Source organism: Pempheris klunzingeri, chromosome 14, assembly GCF_042242105.1.
Source record: "Pempheris klunzingeri isolate RE-2024b chromosome 14, fPemKlu1.hap1, whole genome shotgun sequence".
Taxonomy (NCBI): Eukaryota; Metazoa; Chordata; class Actinopteri; order Acropomatiformes; family Pempheridae; genus Pempheris; species Pempheris klunzingeri.
The window spans coordinates 18,783,800-18,802,741 of NC_092025.1; the positions used below are offsets into that span (position 1 = coordinate 18,783,800).

Here is an 18,942-nt window from a genome sequence, read left to right on the forward strand (position 1 = left end):
TACTATTATATTATTCATAATTGCAATAATAAGAATAATAAGTAATTTCATTATAATGAAAAGTAACTATAGCTGTTGATATAAGAGTTAAGATAAATGTAGTGGAGTGGTATCATAAAGTGGCATAAAATGGAAATACTCAAGTCAAATGTGTACTTAAGTAAGATACTGCAGTAAATGTACTTCCACCAGGGGAAATAAGGAAGAAAATGGTGCAGATGCACAATAGAAAATAATTCTGTTTCCTGAAACCAGAACGCATTAAGTGTAATCAGCCGTCCTGACCACGACACAGAAACGAAACCATGAAGATTAACATTTTTGCCTGCAGGTGCTCTTTTTTTTACACATCTGCACTGCTGCCCCCAGATAATATTTCTTGGACTTTAGCAAAGTTTCTGGTGTCAGGAGCAGCCTGCAGCCAGGGGGCCGTAGATGGTGTGAGCACGCCCCTGAAGTCATGAATAATGCCTGTCTCTTTAAGAGGCTCAGCCCTCTGCCGAAACAATCGTACAACCCCCCAACAAGTCATCCAAGCTGTCAATCATCCGGTCGGCGTCCTTTGATGTCGGGACTCCTCGCCTTGTCTTGGGCTCAAATGAGCTGTTTGCTGTTGAAGGGAAACATTAGTCCTCTACCAACCAGCCAGCCGGGGGACGCCACATCTCAACTTTTTTCTGTATGTGGTGGGGGTTTCTGCACTTTGGAGGCGCCCCAGACTGAGGAGATTTAACAGAAAACTCGCTCGATTCTCTTCTTTATTTATACTTTTTTTTTTTGTTTGTGTTATTATTATTATTTCTTTTCAAAAAAAAAAGTGTATAATATCGCAGGGGGTGGAAGTAGACATGCCTCAGCTCAGCAGCGGCGGCGGGGACGACCTGGGAGCGAATGATGAGATGATAGCGTTCAAAGACGAAGGGGAGCAAGAGGAGAAAATCCCAGAAAACGCGTTCACGGAGAGAGACCTGGCCGACCTCAAGTCCTCTCTGGTGAACGAGTCGGAAATAAATCAAAGTCCGAGCGCAGCGGTAGGTGGCACGGTGTGTGTGTGTGTGTGTGTGTGTGTGTAGAGGCTATAACACGAGTGTGTGTGTGTGTGTGTGAGTGTGTGTAAGCTTGTTTTATTTTACACGCTGCTGACAAGCGTTGAATGAGCCCGAAAAGCGCAGTGAGTTGCCTTCAGGGTTACAGTAGTAAAAAAAAAAAAAACAATTCCCAGGGTTCTCCAGCTCAGGGATGCCATGTCATTGTAGAGCAAAAACACACCGGGAAGTGTGATAAGGCTGCTTTAAACTCACTCCCTCTCTTTGGCTCTCTTCAACACGTACATGTGTGGTTGCTTTTCTCTGAGGTGCATCGTCTTTCTCTCTGTTTTTTTTTTTTTCTTATGGAGGGGAGTTTGTGACCCTCCTTGTTTGTTGTCGGTCCCTTGCAGGCGGTCAGACGGACGCATCACGGCGAGCAGAGGGGCTTCCCAGAGAAACACCGGGAGCATCTCGACGGTGGTAAGAAGAAACATTTCCACACTGGCTCTCGTCCGGTTTCAGTGGCCACTTCTATCTTCAGAAAACAGCTGAGAAGCGATAAACCCCCTCCGCCCCCCGCCGCCATACTGTGTCAAAGTTAGCCCTATTTTGGTCACATGGGACACATGTTGCGTTAAAAGCGACTTCAAAGAGTTGTTTCCAGGTGCACGCTGCAAAAGATGTCCGTCAGGACTGCGATTGTCTAGTTTATCTCTCAGATCCATCACTCAGAGGGAGGTTTCCTCTGTTCCTGCTTCAAATTAGCACCATTTAGTGGAGATTACGTGCTTTAAATGTCCAACCCAAACAAGTTATGCGGCGAAACATGGACTCTGGAAGTGTGTTGGCCCTAAATCCAGCCATTAGGATGGGATGGTTCCACTTTTATGCAGTGCAAATCAGCTTGTATCAAACAATTTCCTGATATTGTCTCGATCCCAGTGTGATCTGCCCGGTGCTCGTGTATCTAGAGGCTTGCTAGAGGCTTTTTAGGGTTAACCCTTGACATTTTTTGCAGTGGAGCTTTTGCCAGACTTTGCCAAAAGTGGGGTCAACCATGGAGTTTAAGAGGTTTATTTTAACAATTTTTTTTTTTTTAAAAGGTTGCCACCCAAAAGAAGAGTGCAATTATGCCTTCCCTCCCAGTAGAAGAAGGCACATTCAGAGAAAGTACACATGGCCGTTTTAATCATAGGCTGTTCTCAGTTTTTGTAGCACATTTTAATCACTTCTAAAAGTTCTCACATCGTGTTCCTTAGTGCCAACTCTTCATCAAATGCAGATTTTTGCGGTTTAAATTTTGAAAAAGTGAAACCCTCAGAAAGACAATCTTATGACTCTGAATGATGCTGATTGGATTGTTTCGAGATCTGTCACCCTGGTTCCCGCCATGTTAAAAGTTTTGGCACCGCCGGCGAAGCCCAGCAATGACAAGGCCCGACCCTGGAAGAGTTAAAAAAAGTTTAGTGTATGTCTGTGTGCTTCATACAGACCAGGTATAACCTAGTTACAGCTGACCCCGCACAGAGGCCTCTGACGCTTGTAATGGGCGGTGGTGAGAGATAAATTAGCACATAGGCTACAGGAGTTCACGCCTCTTGGGCTAGGTGATGGCTGTAACGCTTTTGTCTCAAGTATTGTAGTCTGCGCTCATACAAGGATATAACATGTAGTAACTAGAACACTTGTAAATGTTTGACCTACTTTTGTATGCAGGTTTATTTTGGATGTCAGGCTTCTCTTTTTGTTCTTATAGCAGCGTTTCGGGAGTAAGTATTAGATTTGTTGTTTTTTTTTTTTTTTTTTAAATCCTCACAATGTTTTTATCTATGGCTTCTGTTATTCCATAAGAATCTTTTATCTATATCTATATCAATTTAAATCACATTTAAAAATCATACCTCGCTGACACCCGTCCTCTCCGAGACCAAAGCAAAAGAGTTGTGACAGTTTCTACAAACTAGCATTAAAAATTATCCCATTAAAACATTTTTCAAGTTTCTAACTCATATTTGTTTTTTTTTTTCCATGTCCGATCTCAGTGTCGAAGCACCAAGATGGAGGCATGTACAAGTATCCGGGGTATCCGTTCCTGATGCTGCCTGACCCCTACCTCCCCAACAGCTCGGTTTCTCCATCTGTGAGTCCTCTGGTTTTTAATTCTCCTGCTGGCTACGGCACACTGGTCGCTGTTTACGTCTTAATCGTGTCTTGTGTGTGTGTCTGAGGGGCAGTCTGAGGTCCTCATCTGCCCCTGTTCACATCCCACTTGGCACTGCTCTTCAGCTGCACTTTGAAACACTGGACACATGGGTTTGTGCTTCAGAAAGAGTTTAATTTGACTAAGTTTTTAATAATATACACTGTTGGTGGTGCTGCTCTTTCTGTATTAGCTCACCACTGCAGAAGAAATAAAAGGGACTGAAACTTGTACTCAGGGATGGAAATGCTTCGAGGTTGATGGCCGCTGGCTTGTATTTTTCATTTGTGGCTCAAGCAAAGGACCTCCTCAGAATTTAATAGCAGCAAACAGACAGTAAAGTGGTTGTGATTCTTCTGGTCTTTATGGGTAAAGGCATAAAAACATTTTTTTGTAGGTGTCTCTGCTTTTTCTTCATAATTTGTTGGACATCTGACCTTGCACATTAGTAAACTTCCACTCACATCAGCCTAAGAATCAGTGGTGTCTTTCCCTGTTAAATGCGATCAGCACACTATGGTCTCAGCTGTAATATCTAAGGCATTTTACATCTAATAAAAATAGCATTTTATCCAGTTTTTTTATAGTTTTTTAATGGCTTGTTCGTCAATAAATCAAATTTTCTGAGATTTTATAATATATACAGTACCTGTTAACAGGTACTGTATATATTTTTCCCACATTTTTAGAATCTTTAGTTATGCTTTAAATTATTAGTTATGCTTCTCCAGATTTAGTTATATGTGATTGAGATCTATAATGACTGACAAGAGACACTTCCCTCAGCCTTTCACATCAGAAACAGTCCATTTATTTTAGTGCAGTCCTGCAGTTAAACACATCGACAGTCAATTCATGTTCAAAAGAGGCAAAATGAGGCAGCGTCTCCAATGATCACAGTCGCAGCGCTGCAAACCAGTCCCAAACTTTACATGAGTTCTGATTTGGCTTTGAACTGTGTTGTCCCCCCCCCTCTAACTGCCTTATGAAATAAAGCGGTATTTAAAACATGCTCTCCCTCATGAACACCGCAGCCTCGTGAGGGAAAGCAGAAAAAGAGCTTGTTGTTGTTTACGCCTTTGCTGAAGTTGGAATATGATTGATGTCGTCATCGGGAACCGTCTCGCATGACGTTTTCCATCTGTTTGTACCGTGGATGAATGACAAGAGGTTTGTTGCTGCATTAATAGCTGTTCTGAGTGTTAAACTGCTAAAACAAACACCAGAAAGACTCGCGGAAGGATGTTAAGTATGCAGTATCACTCATCCAGCCTGACAGCCCTAAAAAAATAATCATAAAATCCCTTCAAGTCACCCATAAGCACCAATATCCATGGATAGGCTGACTAATTGCACCAAACAGGAGCAGTTGTGTCAAATTCATTTTTCACGTGCTGTGTAATCCTGTTGCCTGAATTAACCCCCTGCGTGTGTAGACAAGACGTTGCTAAACAGCAGAGATGCCTATTTGTGTATCACATGTACTGTAGGCTGATCTAATGTGAGGCACACTGAATTAGGCTTGTGCTGTACTACAGAATCTATTTTATGCCCAGAAAATGTGATTTGCTAATGACACCTTGAAGAGTGTTTTACCCACCGTCGTCTTCATCAAAGTCCGGGTCAAGACCCAGCAGGTGGTTATGGGAGATTTTAAGTGGCATGTTGAGGGGCCAGAAAAAAGATAGTAGATAATTCCTCTTAATAAACTTCATATTATTTTTTTAAATTAATTTTTCAACCTCTAGTCAATGGGGAAAATAAACTTTCAGTTTAATGTCACGACATCTGGGAAAGGTGCTTATTTACTGCACCACAGTTGCGTAGTATAGAAGTTAATAAAATAATAAATAATCAAATATAAAAACAAGCTGCCCTGTTTGTGCCCTCATAAATTCCTTTTGTACTTGACTAATATCTTTGTTCTCCCTGTAGTTTGAGTGTAAGCCACCAGATTTGCACTTCTTAGAACTAACCAGTCGCCTGGAAAAATGATTCAGTAGCCACTGTTTTACAGTGTTTTAGTATTTAAAATCCAAGACAACCGTAGCTCTACTTCGGTGGGTCTCGGTTTGACGCGTAAAGGCGCTTTTGTTTGTCAGAGATTCACATGTACAAACTACAGCAGTCTTCCAGGAAATCACATTCTCCATAGGTCTGTTATTCAAAGCCCTTCACTGTGATTGACAATGTAATTGAATGAGCTACTAGTACGAGAGAGCGTACTCCTATTTCCTTTACCATCTTTATACTCATCGTTGCATAACACGGCACATCCGGCATCGCGTTATACAAACACGGTGAGCAAGTGTGATGGTATGTGTGGCTCATCAGCGTGTCTCCACTTCTTTCACCTTCCTCTCAAAAGTTCTTCTTCTCCAGCCCAGGAGTGCCAACCGCAGAGCCTCTCAGAGATTGTTTTTGTTGAGGGTGGGATGAGGGAGGAGGGAGGGGGGTAAAGATAAAGAGCACTTTCTTTCCTAGTGTGTCCTCGAGACTCCACACAATGCTCACTTGTTGCTGCTTCCCTTGTAATTAGCCCGCTGGTTGTGAGGCGGTAGCGCGGTATAAGGCCCCATCTACCTGCCACTTGAAAGGGCTGAGAATAGTGGTTTAGAGGGTTTGGGGTTGGGTTGGGGGGTGGTTGGGTTGGGAGAGGGGGTCAGGGCTGGTGATTATGGATGGATCGGAAACTATAGGTCGTGGACACTGGCAGGAAAAATGGCTTGTGTTTGGTGTTTTCCTCGTGTTGTGCTGTTTAACGTGGGATAAGGCGGCACGTGTTGCGTCTCTGGCCGTGTGCGTCCATGTCTGACTGCTGCTCTCCTGTCCTGGCATCGTAACTTTGGGTGTTTCACCCTTTGCTGTTAGTTTCTTATGATTCCAGGAGAGTTTTGATGTGTATTTTTGAGTAATCATTTGGTTTGTAAAATGTCAGATAATAGTTCCCAAAATGATGCCTTCATGTAGTTTTTTTTTTTTTTCTTTTCCAATCTGACAAGCACCTCCAAACCACAAATATTCAGTGTTAAATGGTGTAAAAAGTGTCAAATACGCATTCAAAGAGACGGAAGCAGATTTATCAGAATTGTCAATCCATTAATCAACAAACTGTTTCAACACTATTAATTCTTTGGTCAGCTGATCTAATCTGATTTCATGCTGATATTTTATGAATAAAAAGTCCTGTGTTTTATTATATGTCCTGAAGGTTCATGAATTTAAAAAGTGTAATAATACAGGTTAAATCTTGCCAGTCTTGTCCGGATCTTTGGTGTTATTTCAGCTGAGCAATCACATATTCACCCACCGCAGAGAGATTTTTTTATTCTGTTTAGAGCTGAAATAATTAGCCTGCGAATCAATTAATTCATCGACAAAAACTCAGTTGATAACTGCTTAGATAACTGAGTTATCATTGTAATTTTAAAGCAAAAACACTCTCTAGTTTCACATTCTTAAATGTGAGGATTCTCTGTTTTTCATTACTTTTATATCATTATGAGTTGAATATCTTTGGATTTTGGACTTATGTTTAACGAAACAGGACATTTGAAGATGCAGCCTTGGATTCTGAGAAACCGACTGGTGCTTTTCTCATGGATTTTATAGCCAAAATGATCTACAGATGAATCAATACACAAAATTAGAGTCAGTCGCAGCCCAGATTCTGTTACTGTCACTTCCAGAGTTATTTCAGTTTGTTCTATAAATCAGTAGGAGCCTGAATGTTGCCAGCATTTAGCAGCTAAACAACAACAAGGGTAATTTCTCAAAACCTTTGTGTGTTTCTGTAAACTGTTGAACTCATTGTGAGAGCATCAGCTGAATGACTGGAAGTCTTACAGTATATTAATTGTAATATTTGTCTGCCTGTATCTTTCCCTCCCCTCCCCTGAGTACGCTGTGTGGGTTTATCTCTCGTTGTACATGACTAATCTAATAATTCCATGTTTCTTCTCAGATATTTTTATGTTTGGTTATTCACGCCTTTTTCCCAGAATTAAGGTTTGAATGAGAATCTGTCCAAGGACGTCAAACATTTCTCTTAGACTGATCACGACCTTCGGGGGTCACATTGCATTTCACAGAACAGGAGCAAAAATAATCCCAGAGCGGTTGTTGTTCTGAAAAGATTAACATATTATTTTCCTTGTTCACCCGAACCAGATTGTCTGAAATAGACAAAAAACATGGATAAATCACACCCCTTGTTATTCTGGTATTATTGCTAACATCTCATGTAAAACAGCTTCTAATCTCTGTTGAGAAGTGAAGCCTGTGCACTGGAGGGGCTGCTGCAAAGTGTATTCCCTCCTTATCCCATTCAGCGATAATACTGCAGCATTTCATGGGACATTTCACTGTTGTTACATTAATGTAGATATCAGCTGTCCTTCCAGAGGAAGTGGCCAAAGAAGGAGATTTGTGGGATTCAGAGATATGACTAAACTCCCTCAGCTTGTTGTCTTTGGATAAAGCTTTATCTGGATAGTGGTGTGTTTGTGTGTGTGTGTTTGTGTGTGTTTGTGTGTGTTTGCTGTTTAAGTTCATTACAGTTTAAAAAAAGCAATTTGTATGTATCTAAGTTTCTCGCATTTTTTCTGTGTATGTGTCTGTCTTCATCTGCATGTTTTCTCCTCAAGTTTGTTGCCGTGGGCTTGTGTTTGTATCCAGGGTTCATGGTGTGTTTTATGTGCTAATGTTTGCTGTATGGTATTTGTGTGTGTGTGTGTGTGTGTGTGTGTGTTAGACCTTCTCCGGCTGTGTGTATAATGCTGTGGATTACCAGCAGACAGTGTTTTTGAACGGATCATGAGTCTTTGTCGTTTCGAGGAGTCAAATCCCAGCAGAGGGGAGATTGAGTATTTTCCTCTCCTCAGCATCCACCCATCTTTCTCCTAACTGCCTTTTGAGATTTGTCTTTTCCACCTATCCATCTTTTCTCCTCTCTGTGCTGCCTCCATCATTTCAGCTGCTTCGGAGCATCTGTTTGCTCCAAGTCAACGTTCTTTCTTCGTTGTCTTGCTCATGAGAACTTATAACTTCATGGTACTCGTGAACCAGGCAGAGGCAGATGATGGAGAAGCGACAAAGCTCAAGAGTCCCTGTTAACTTTGAGATATAAGGTGGCGTGATAAGTTGTAAGCTGGCAGGTCAGATTTAACCTGGAGGACCTGGTTCTTGGGAGGAATCCAGCCTGATGAAGTGTGTTTGAGCAACTTTCTGAGTCTGTGCTGACTCAGGGAGTGCTGCTGTGCGGCTGAGCAAATATACATTTCGCTATGTTGATCCATATTATCGCAGCGTTTTCATTTTGGACAGAGTGAGTAAATTGAAGACAGAATGGAGGAAAGCAGAGAGGGGCTGGGAAAGGCAAGAGGAACACAGTCTAATAACTCTGCATGACACACGATTTTGGTTCTCAAGTGGTGTTGATGTGTTATGGTCTATTTGGATTAATATCAGCTTACCATAATCTTATGATCATAACTTTAAATAAAGATGTGTACATGTACACAGATGACTAAGAGCAGTGTTTCCCCTAAAATGTCAGATATTAGTGGGCAGTATTGGTTATTAAGGGGGCACAGATGTGTTTATTTGTCATAAGCTGAATCTCATAACGTGGCACATTATTAGTGTTCTTCTCTCCTCCGTTTCATTATCTAATTGGTTACTTCTACCGTTCCTCCCTTGCTGTATTTGAAGATGATTGGTCAACAGAAAAGTGCAGAAAAATGTCCATATATTGGTGGAAGCTGCTATTGATCCATAGACAAGTTAACGGTTGTCATTTGGCTGCCATAACTCAAGCTGCACTTCCTGCAGCTGCTTCACAATAAAAGCCTATGAAGTCAATGCTGGTGGAAGGCTTTTAATGTGAAGAAGAACATTGCTATCACCCTTGCTGCAGTGGGCTTCAGTCGTGATAGGACAAGAAATTAGCAGCAGATTAGAAAACAGCAAGGCTGCCATGTGTTAGATAAAAGTAAGAGCATAGATAAAGTAGTAGAAGAAGTCACATTTCCTGAGTTTTGATGGAGATAGGTGGCTGTTTGTGTGAAATTAGTGGGCAAAACAAGAACGGGGGCAGGTTCATCTTTCTGAGGTGGCCAATGACGCATGACGACGAGTGATTTGTTTGGCGGATTTTGAGACGCATTTAGACTAGATTTTAATCAGCTTTCACGACCATCTATTCATGAGTTCAGCACATGTATTGTTTAGTCTAACAGAAGAAGAAAAGAAGCTTTTTGTACTAAAGATTTGCCCTTAAAAGAGCTTAAACATATCTCAATCAAAACCAAAGATTTTGATTTGAAACATTTTATTGTGATGAAGCTCTCAGTGGGGTAACCGAGGAGTTGATTGTAAAGATGCTTTCTCGCCGGACTTACAGATGGCTGGGCTGTCCTGTGTGCATTTCATTGTCTAAATGGTGAAAAGCAAATAAACCTTTCGTCTGATATTCGGCGGTGTGCAGTTTTATTCACTATCAGGGAGGCTGTGAAACCTCCTCTGATGTGGAAGCTGTGGTCACACAAAGACGTCAACAAGCTTCGAAGACAACACGCCACCATGAAACACATCCCCGCTTGCTGTACCAGGACACTGACTGTCAATGGCTTTCTGTATATCAACCAGTCAATTTGGGAAAGCAGCCAGATGTTTGTTTTAAATGCTGTTCGACAGCATGTAAACTTTTCACTGGAAATTACAAGCCGGTGCTTAACAGCTCACTGTGCAATGTCATCATCTCGTTTAGGGGAATTTCCTGCTCATCTGACATTTCACTTCACAGAGTAAAATTGAAAATTGACAGGAAGACTGAAAGAGAAAGTTTACATTTTTGGGAAGGTTAGGGGTAGCACTTTGTCATTTCGTAGACTTTGACGGCTCAGCTGTAGCGTGTTTTGAAATTTCTATATATCTGCCTTCATTGTTTTCTCTAAACCAAACCGGAGTTTCCGAATCATGCAAGGAAACATTAGTTTGATTATATTTAACCACTTCAACTGACTTTGTTATTTGGGGGAAATGTCTTTAGCCCATGAACTTCTTCACATGCCTCCTCCTCTTCCTCTTATCCATTCAGAAATCAGCTGCTGTTGCTAACAAGCTCCCCTCCCCCTCCCCATCCCCTTTTCCTCTTCCTTGTATCTCCCAAATAATACGAAGTCGATCCTCCAAGATCAAGGGAATGGCATGTGTGTGTGCGAGTCTCTAAGATCTTGCCACTTCCTTGTTTCCCATTGTATTGCGGTGTTGACAGGGGGGTTGTTCAGCCAGCCCCTAGTCGCTTGGTAAACAATGGCAGCAACACAGGCTGAGGCCTCCCTAATCCCCCCTTCATACAGACCCAGGGGCTGGGATGAGCGGCGCTGGGGCCTCCCTGCCTCTGACTGGCTACGATAAGGACCGCCACTCAGATTTAAGAGGCCTAAAAGAAAAGCAGCTTTCACTAGAAGGCAGCAAAAGCAAAAGCTGGGATCGGGTGGAAATCTTGCATCTCCAAATGCCTTTACGGACTGTTTGTTTAAAATATATGTATCAAGACTTCAGAAGTAGCATCCCTCTTACTTTCCATGCATTTAGCCTGAGTATGTTTTTTTTAATAACTAATAAAGTTGGAGCTTCCAGTGTGCAAGAGCGCCATGGGACGGAGGGACCGGCAGAGTCTTAACTTGCTATTGTTGCGATGTATGTAAGTGCAAGATTATGGCTGTGTAAAGTCTAAGATTACTGAGTGAAGTGAGGTTGATGATGGGACAGCAAATCTCCATTATTGGTGTCGGCCAAACACACAGAAATCCCCTCTCTTTGAGTTGGGATCATGAGAGTGCCGGAGAAGTTTCCTCGCTCACATCACATATAGTGTTGTATATTGTCACCTCATTCTTTTACATTTATTGTGCTGATAGCAATGTGTTAGACCTCAGTAGGCTTTTTAAGCCTCGAAAATGAAGTAAGAAAAAACCCTCCTGTTTAGCAGTACTAGTTAATTTGAGAGAAATAACTTTAATTTGTCTTTTGAAGGATTGAAGGTTCAGGGGTTTCACCTGGTGAGATCAGTAATAGAGCTGTGACTGAAGGATAGTCTCCATTATCAATTTTGTAAATGATTTTCTTGATTAACTGAAAATTAATTTGGTCTATAAAATAAAAAATGACGGTAAGATGCCCATTACAATTTACCAGACTCTCAGTGTGAAAGCCTGCAACTATTCACATTTGAGAAGCTGTAAGCAGTTATTTGTTTTGTCACTTTTGCTTGAAAAACTGCACAAATGATTAAGACAATATTAGAATTTGAGCCCATAAACTTTGTGTTGATCTGCTAACTGATTAATGGACAAACTGTTTCATTTCAAATTTGGAGTGAAAAAGCCAATGAGGCGTCGAACTCTATCTGTTGCAGAGGAATCCCAAATCAGGGCTTTCTCCTGCAGAGAGGAACATCACAGAAATACAGAAACTCAGTTGCTTCAAATATCAGTGTGTGTGTGTGTGTGTGTGTGTAGACTTGGTTGCCACATACACTCAGGTAGACCAAGGCCCCCGCTGCTTCGAAGAGAGACCGGAAATATGAGCAAGAGATCAAAACAGATAAGGATGAAGACAGATAAATAGACTGTAAAGAGAGATTTTGAAGAGGGAGGGTTAGAGAGGTAAAGAGAGCATTATAGGGGGAGAGGAAAGGGAGGGGGAAGATTAAAATACAAATGACCATAAGAGCGTCCTCATCGCCCTGTCGGCTTTGAAGTAGCGGGCTGTGAAGGCACCTAAAGAGAAACTGTTCAGAGGACTATTTCAAGTGGCGGAAATGTTTAAAAGAATATCAGAAGAAGGGGGAAAAAACCCCTTCAGATGGCCCCGAGGTGTTTATACCTGTAATTATTCTTCCACTTATTTCTTTCCGGCAAAAGGGAGGTGGGACGAGGGGAAACTGTAGAGTAGTAAAAGACAGGTGTTGGAGAAGGAAGTATGGGTTTGTTTGATATTGATATACTCCTTTAATGAATTCAGAAACGGTAATGCAGAGAGTTATTGCTGCAGTGAGTATGGGGGGGGAGAGAGGAGGTTGAGACGATTGGTGTTGTCATGCGGTGTTGTTGGTGCCAGTGTTTATCTAAATTAAGACCACATTTCCCATAATTCCTCCCACACATCCTGTCACCAAGAAACTGCTAGAGGTCAGACACCATTTTTCCATCTGCCTTTCACTTTTGCTGCCGTCAACCATTGAAATTAACTCTTGAGAGCTTGAGCTCCTTTTTAATGCCTATGTTCTATTTTCATTATGTAAAGTAATCTCCCAGTGAAGCAGCGCGTCAGACTAACTCCAGCCCCGTGTTATGGATCATTCAGTGCAGACAAAACTCACACTATGAGTTTTGATAACCAGTACATGAATTAAGACATTATTGCCACACATTCTTTGGTTGCACTTCCTCAAATGTGAGGATTAGCTACTTTACAGCACAACGGGAGATAACAGGGAAAGACACATCTTCCACTGTCTGGTGGTGGAGATGGTGGTTTGTTGAAACTTTCATGAGAGGAAAAAGGCAGAGACAGAAACCGAGACAGAGAAGGACATGGGGCAAGCTTCAAGAAGCAACTCTTTGTTTAGGCTCCAGTGTTTGTCTGTGAGGTCTTCATGACGAGTGTGTGTGTGTGTGTGTGTGGGGGGGGGGGTGATCTTGCACCCAGGTGAGTCAATGGCCTGTGGAGTGAAACCATGCAGTTTCTCCTGTGTCGTTGTTTACAGAGTGAGCTGTCCAGGCCTCCCAGATGTGGGTTCTCAGCTTGTAGTTAATCAGTGACAGCATTGTCTCCCTCACATGCCAGTCGATATCATCAAAATAGCCACAAATATCTCTTCATACTGCAAACCAGGATCTTTTAAAAAAATATGGAAACCGTTACAAAGTGTGCACATTTTCTTGCTCCATTAAATCACTCTGAGACCTTTAGGTTCTGGGTTGGAACAGGTAAGGACGTCTTTCAATCGTGTTGACATTAGGAGCTGGCTCAAAAAATGCGGTTAAGCCTTGAAACAGACAAGTTTGTCTAACACGACAAAGCATTTCCTGCAGCACGGTAATGAAACTCAACATTTTTGATGTCCTGAGTCACAGTTACAATGCCCTGCAATCACCTAATGCTAACGTGTCCAGCAAGTTAAAACAAGTCAGTAACACAGTCAGGTGTCAAGCAGGACGACATAAATCTGTTTTAAAAAGGTTGTTTTTGCTTTCAGCACGTTTGGGTTTCTATTCTCATTCTACATTCGCTCCTAGCCAGCCGCAGTTAGTAATTAACAGGAGCTGTAGCCTGCTAGTTGTTTTGTGTTACTTTTTTTTATCTCATGTTTTGGATGTGCAGCGGCTGCCCAGAACCTGCGTGTGCCTAATTTTTCTTTTTTTAAGACTCATGCAAACACGGACCCACATCACAAAGTTTGTAGGTCAGTGGGCCTCGCTCCCAACCTGTTGAACCACGTTGAATCCCTCCTCCCTCTCGTGTCCCTGGTCAGTCAGGAGTTTCAAAGCGAGCTGTGGAATAAACGGCTGCAACTATCCGCCTGGTTTTACCCATATGGAGCAGGTTAAATGGCACTCGAGGTGGAGATACTGGCTTTTGATCCACAAAAAGCAAAGTTCCAGTGTCTTATTAACATGCATTGGTCTTTTGCACAAACATAAAGGCTTTTTTTTTTATTTGTGTGCCTGTTGATGTATTGACTTTAATATAGAATAAGGAGAAAAAGCAAAACTAGTCACTGATGTAGGGAGTAGTCTACATCCACTTTGATTAAATCCATGCTGCATTTGTTCCTTTACTTTTTCCTAGTCACACACAGCACATCTATTTATCATGTAAAATACAAAGCTTATTTGTATTTAGTCCAGTCTAGAGCTGCACTCCTGTCATTAGGAACCCTCAGCATCTCGTTTTGTCTCCTATGAAACATTGATGTCGATGGTAAATCAATGCCCGACAGGTTTAAAGTTGTCTTTGTGGGAAATAGAGTGATATTGTGGTGATTATGCTCTGTGAGTTTCTGTTAGAGTAAAAGAGATGAGTTTTTTTTTTCTCTAAAGAAGCCACGTGACCTATGGGAATTAAAGTCTTGTTTCATTTCCTCTTCATTACTGTCAATAATCAGACTGTTGAACAGTTTCACAAAGCAGTCACTACCTCTCTATATTAGTAGAGGTTCACACTCAACAGGCGCACACAAACATACACATGTACATAATCACCATGGACTTTCCAATAAAAGAAACCAAAGAGAACTTCAAGAATAAATCTCAGGTACATTAATGTAACGTGAGCTGTGTGTCACATCATTCAACTTGATTTATCTTAAAGAAGCATGTTGGAATTTAGATATGCAGTGTATGAAATCTACAGATCTACACCAACATCAGATAATCAGATTCATAAGAATGTAAGAAATATTCAGAATAAACGACCAGTCCAATGACTGTGGTCCAGATCAGCATGGAGACAAAGGTCAGATTTTGCTTCACATGAGGTGAAAAGTTGAGCATGGTACGTTGGCCATGGGGCCATATCGCTGCTTGTATATACAGCAAACAAGCATGACTTGCATTATGCAAAGCTGTACAGGAGGAAGTTAGGACAAGGTAAATACTTTGAGACAGCAGAGAAGCTAAATATATTTAACTAAATTAAGGGTAACATTTCAGATCATCGAACGTGCACCTCAGTCTGTCTCATTCACTTCACCATGACACTTCAAACTGCACTGGATATATTAATCATAGTTAAACGACAAAAGCAGACATATAATGTGTTTAATAATGGGAATGTGTTGTCAGTCACCTCCACTCTGGTTGACTTAAACATTTTCTAAGCCTGCAGCCTCAGCCACACATGCTGTGTTTGTCTGTGTGCAAACACCGTCAGTGTGACGACCATATGTGATCGTACATGACAATTTGCCATGTGCTCTGCCTCTTTCATTTCTTCTTGTAAGGAAATTTACAACCTGTTTACACTCCTCTACTGAGAGATGAAGGTGTGTGTGTGTGTATTTTGTGTGTGGATCTGGCATAGCACGTTGCTTTGATTCTTGGATGTGCGTGCTGTTCAGTCACTGGGTACCTCTTGTTCTTGATTCTTGATTACGCCTGTAACGATTGTAAAAGACTAGAAATGCATCATTATGTCTAAGCTTGAAATTACTGACTTCACTCTAAATGTCCCAAAGTCTTCTCTTTTGAAGGGTTGAGAGGGCAGTGTGACTTTGCATCCTGTTGCCTTCCTCACTCTGTGCTGCTTTTGATCATTTGGAAGCAAAATATATTCCACTGTTGTTTTGAATTGTGAGTCGTTCAATGCAAGTATTTTAAGTACAACAATATAAGATAGGAAAAAGCCTGTGATCTCTACGAATGAACCCATCTTTATGAACCAGCCATGAGAGGGCTTTGTTTATGGAACAAATGTCAATCAATCAGTAACTTTTGCTCCAAAAACTGTAAGAAGATTGTAAAAATAAATGAATGAATAAATAAAATAATATTAAAAATGGCCACCAAAATTACCCAAACGCTTTTTCAATGTAATGATTAGAAAAACCTGTAAGTACATTCTGAGGATCTGTAACCAGTGAAGCTGGCCAGACCCTAAGTAATGACAAAATATTAAATCAGCAAAAATTATAATTGCAATACAATTATAGTCAATAGGCTAATGGATTTACTGATTGCTACAATTTCACAAATAATCCTCAAATCAGCTGAAATAAATGTCACTTTTATGGTCCACTGTCTGGAGAGTGGAGAGTTTCTCAAGCTTAATGTCTTGATATGCAGGTGGGGCACTAAAGAACCCAAAACCACATTGTAATGTTGTTGTAGAGAAGGGCTAAATGTTATGTCACTGACAACCTAAATTTACTCACAGGTTTCCAAAAGGAAAGGTTTTGAAATCCATATAATTTAACTCAGAATAGCTGTATGAACTACTAACAAAACAACCCAGTCCACAAGGCTAAACTCTTGAAGAGGTCATTCTTCCAGCAATCAGAGAAATGGTTTCAGTTTGATGAGAGGATCGATATCATTCTCGTATCTGTCTGTTAAATATAAGGCTACAGCCAGTAGCCGGTTAGCAATTAGCCTGGCTTAGTCCAAAGATAACACAATCCAATCAACAGCACCCTTTAAAGCTCACAAAGTAAGTTACATTTCCTTTGTTTAGTCCTTACAGAAGCCAAAGTGTAAAACATGAATTCACAGTTTTGTGGGGGTTACATGTGGAACTATTTCATGGCTAGCTGTCGAGTGGCATCAATCTTCTCACCTAACCCGTTGCCTGAGAGAATAATAATAAGGCCCAACCATTGCTTTTATCTACATAAACAGTTTGTTTCCATCTCACTGAGCTCAATAACTAACAAGCCCAAGTGGTTTACCTGAATCTAGAACCAACAAGATGTAGTTGGTCAATGTAGTAATTTTATCCTCGTGTGCTTTTCCCTGTGAGTAAACATCCATATCTGCTGTGTTGATGTTACTGATTGTTAATGACCTGTGATGACTTCCCCCTCCCCCACCACCCATTTCACCCTCCAAACCTCAGCCTCTGCAGCCGACCTTTATCATCATTTTAATGTGCACTTTATTAAAATAGTGTTCATAAAAATAGTCGACTGAATGAAACTCAAACCCCGTCCTCCTCCTCCACCCTCTCCTACCCGTGCCCGTGGCTCTGCCCAGACCAGCTGGAGCCTCCACAGCCGCATGAACCAGCCCAGCACACATGGCTGTGATCACACACACACACGCACGCATACACGCGCACACACATGCATACACAGGAGCAGAAGTCTAATCCTCCCTCATATGATACTCATCTGAGAGAAGGAAGTAGCCTCTGTCATCATATATATGCCATATATATATGTGTGTATATATAGTATGTGTGTGTGTGTAATATCAAAAATGATATCGTGGATATCTGAAATGTTATCTGCAATACTTATCCAGTCCACATTCATAATAACAGACATTCATAGTAGTATAAGCTGTACTGTACATCCTCACGTCCTCCTTCCTCTTCACACACACACACACACACACACACACACACACACACACGCACACCATACAGTTTAACACACACTGCACATGCTAGCAGGGAGAAGAAATCAAGTTTTATTCTTCTTTTTATCGTTTTGCTTCAGTTCTAACTGTGCGAAAATGCGGTATACATCTAGAGGTTAAATGGAGATTTGTTTTCAGAGCATCACAGATGGAGGTAGAGCGTGGAAGAGCCCAAAAAAACGCAGGCTCAGTGATCTACTAACATGCAGGCACAGGAGCCTCGTGCCCCGCTGCGCCATGTCCTGAGCCCTGGACCGGTTTCACATTAATCGAAGGTGTGAGGATCATTCACATTGGTTTAAACAGTATGAATAGACGTACAAAAAAGGAAGAAAAAAATGAAAGTTGATTTGAAAATGTCAAAGTTATGAATAAAGCTTCAAGCTATTGGGTATGGCCGTACTCATTACCTCACTTTACTGTAAGATGTTATAAAGCAATCCTTTAATGGGCTAATCCAGGGTTTAAATATCTGAAAAATGTATGGTACGTGACCCCATTGGTGTAAGAATCCTGTTAATCTAAAACTGCCGAATTGCCGATAACAGAATGCAGATAAATTATTTGGGAAAACAGATGTCGTATACGTTAGCTCTTGTTGCCCCAAAATGAGAAATTGAGAACAGTAAATTTCTCATAAAATCTCAACATCTTATCATAGATAACTACTACTTTTGCCGTTTTCAGTTGTGCCCTCCCCCAGATTTTTTCCTCTGTAGCAGCTGTGACTGCACAGGGACCAGCGCCCTCTTCCAGCTTTGTTCTGTAAAGTAGATTTTCCACCAGGTTTGTTCATGCCAAGCGTGTGACTGTTATTAGTTTAAGGTAGTTACCTTGGTGATGTTAAAACGACCATGTTGTGCCGTCAAAGGACGAAGCACAGACGGAGGGAAATGAGTCCCAGGTGAATGTGTCACAGCTTACTTCCAGAGGTGTGTGCACTTAGTTTCTTCAGCCTGAGTAATGTGTTTTGGCAATGCGTCCATGTGTTAATGTCATTTTTAAGCCAGAAAACGGAGAGGGAGGAATTCCCTCTTCAACAGGTTTCCTCAAAAGGAGCTCAGCAATGCGTCAAATTGATTTCCTACCTTTGTTTTGCCCTGTTTTGTATAGTAGGGAAAGACACCCACATCCCCACATTTAGTGGTCATGGGAACCTTTTCTGTTGGTCCACCATGAGAACACAAACGGACACGCGATGAGAACGTGTTTTTCCTATCGGCATTTGTTCTGGGATGGAGAGACAAGACAAAGACATGGAGCATCCCATTATAGCGTCATGTTTTCAGAGTTGATGGAAACAGGGCGAGGAAGAAGAAGTCGCCTTGAGGAAATGAGGAGGGGCGGTGGTGTCTTGAAAGAGGAAAGGAGGAGAAGAAAGTGAGGCGAAAGGAGGAGCCAAAAAAAGACAGAAAAATAAAAACAAGGCGCTTTAATATCACAAAGTAGTCTTCGCTAACAACCAGAACTTTAATATGTTCAGTTTCAGCAAGTTATGGAGCTCATGAAGCATTTTTAATTGGTGTTTTGAGTGTGTGTAGGTGTGTGAGACGATATTGTGTGAGCA

At 41.4% G+C, this 18,942-nt stretch overlaps 1 protein-coding gene across 7 annotated transcripts in view; it reads left to right on the plus strand.

Moving 5' to 3' along the window:
* Positions 1-580: 580 nt before the first annotated feature.
* tcf7 (transcription factor 7) overlaps positions 581-18,942 on the plus strand; it is a 70,149-nt gene continuing 51,787 nt past the window's right edge. For 6 of the 7 annotated variants that reach the window (XM_070843494.1, XM_070843495.1, XM_070843497.1 and 3 more), the window contains exons 1-3: positions 581-1,031; positions 1,439-1,508; positions 3,071-3,168. In XM_070843494.1, the coding sequence (XP_070699595.1) occupies positions 849-1,031; positions 1,439-1,508; positions 3,071-3,168 (351 nt within the window). In that variant the 5' untranslated portion in view covers positions 581-848. Of the gene's footprint in view, positions 1,032-1,438; positions 1,509-2,708; positions 2,798-3,070; positions 3,169-18,942 lie in introns of those variants that run through there. The other variant, XM_070843500.1, reaches the window with a different exon arrangement.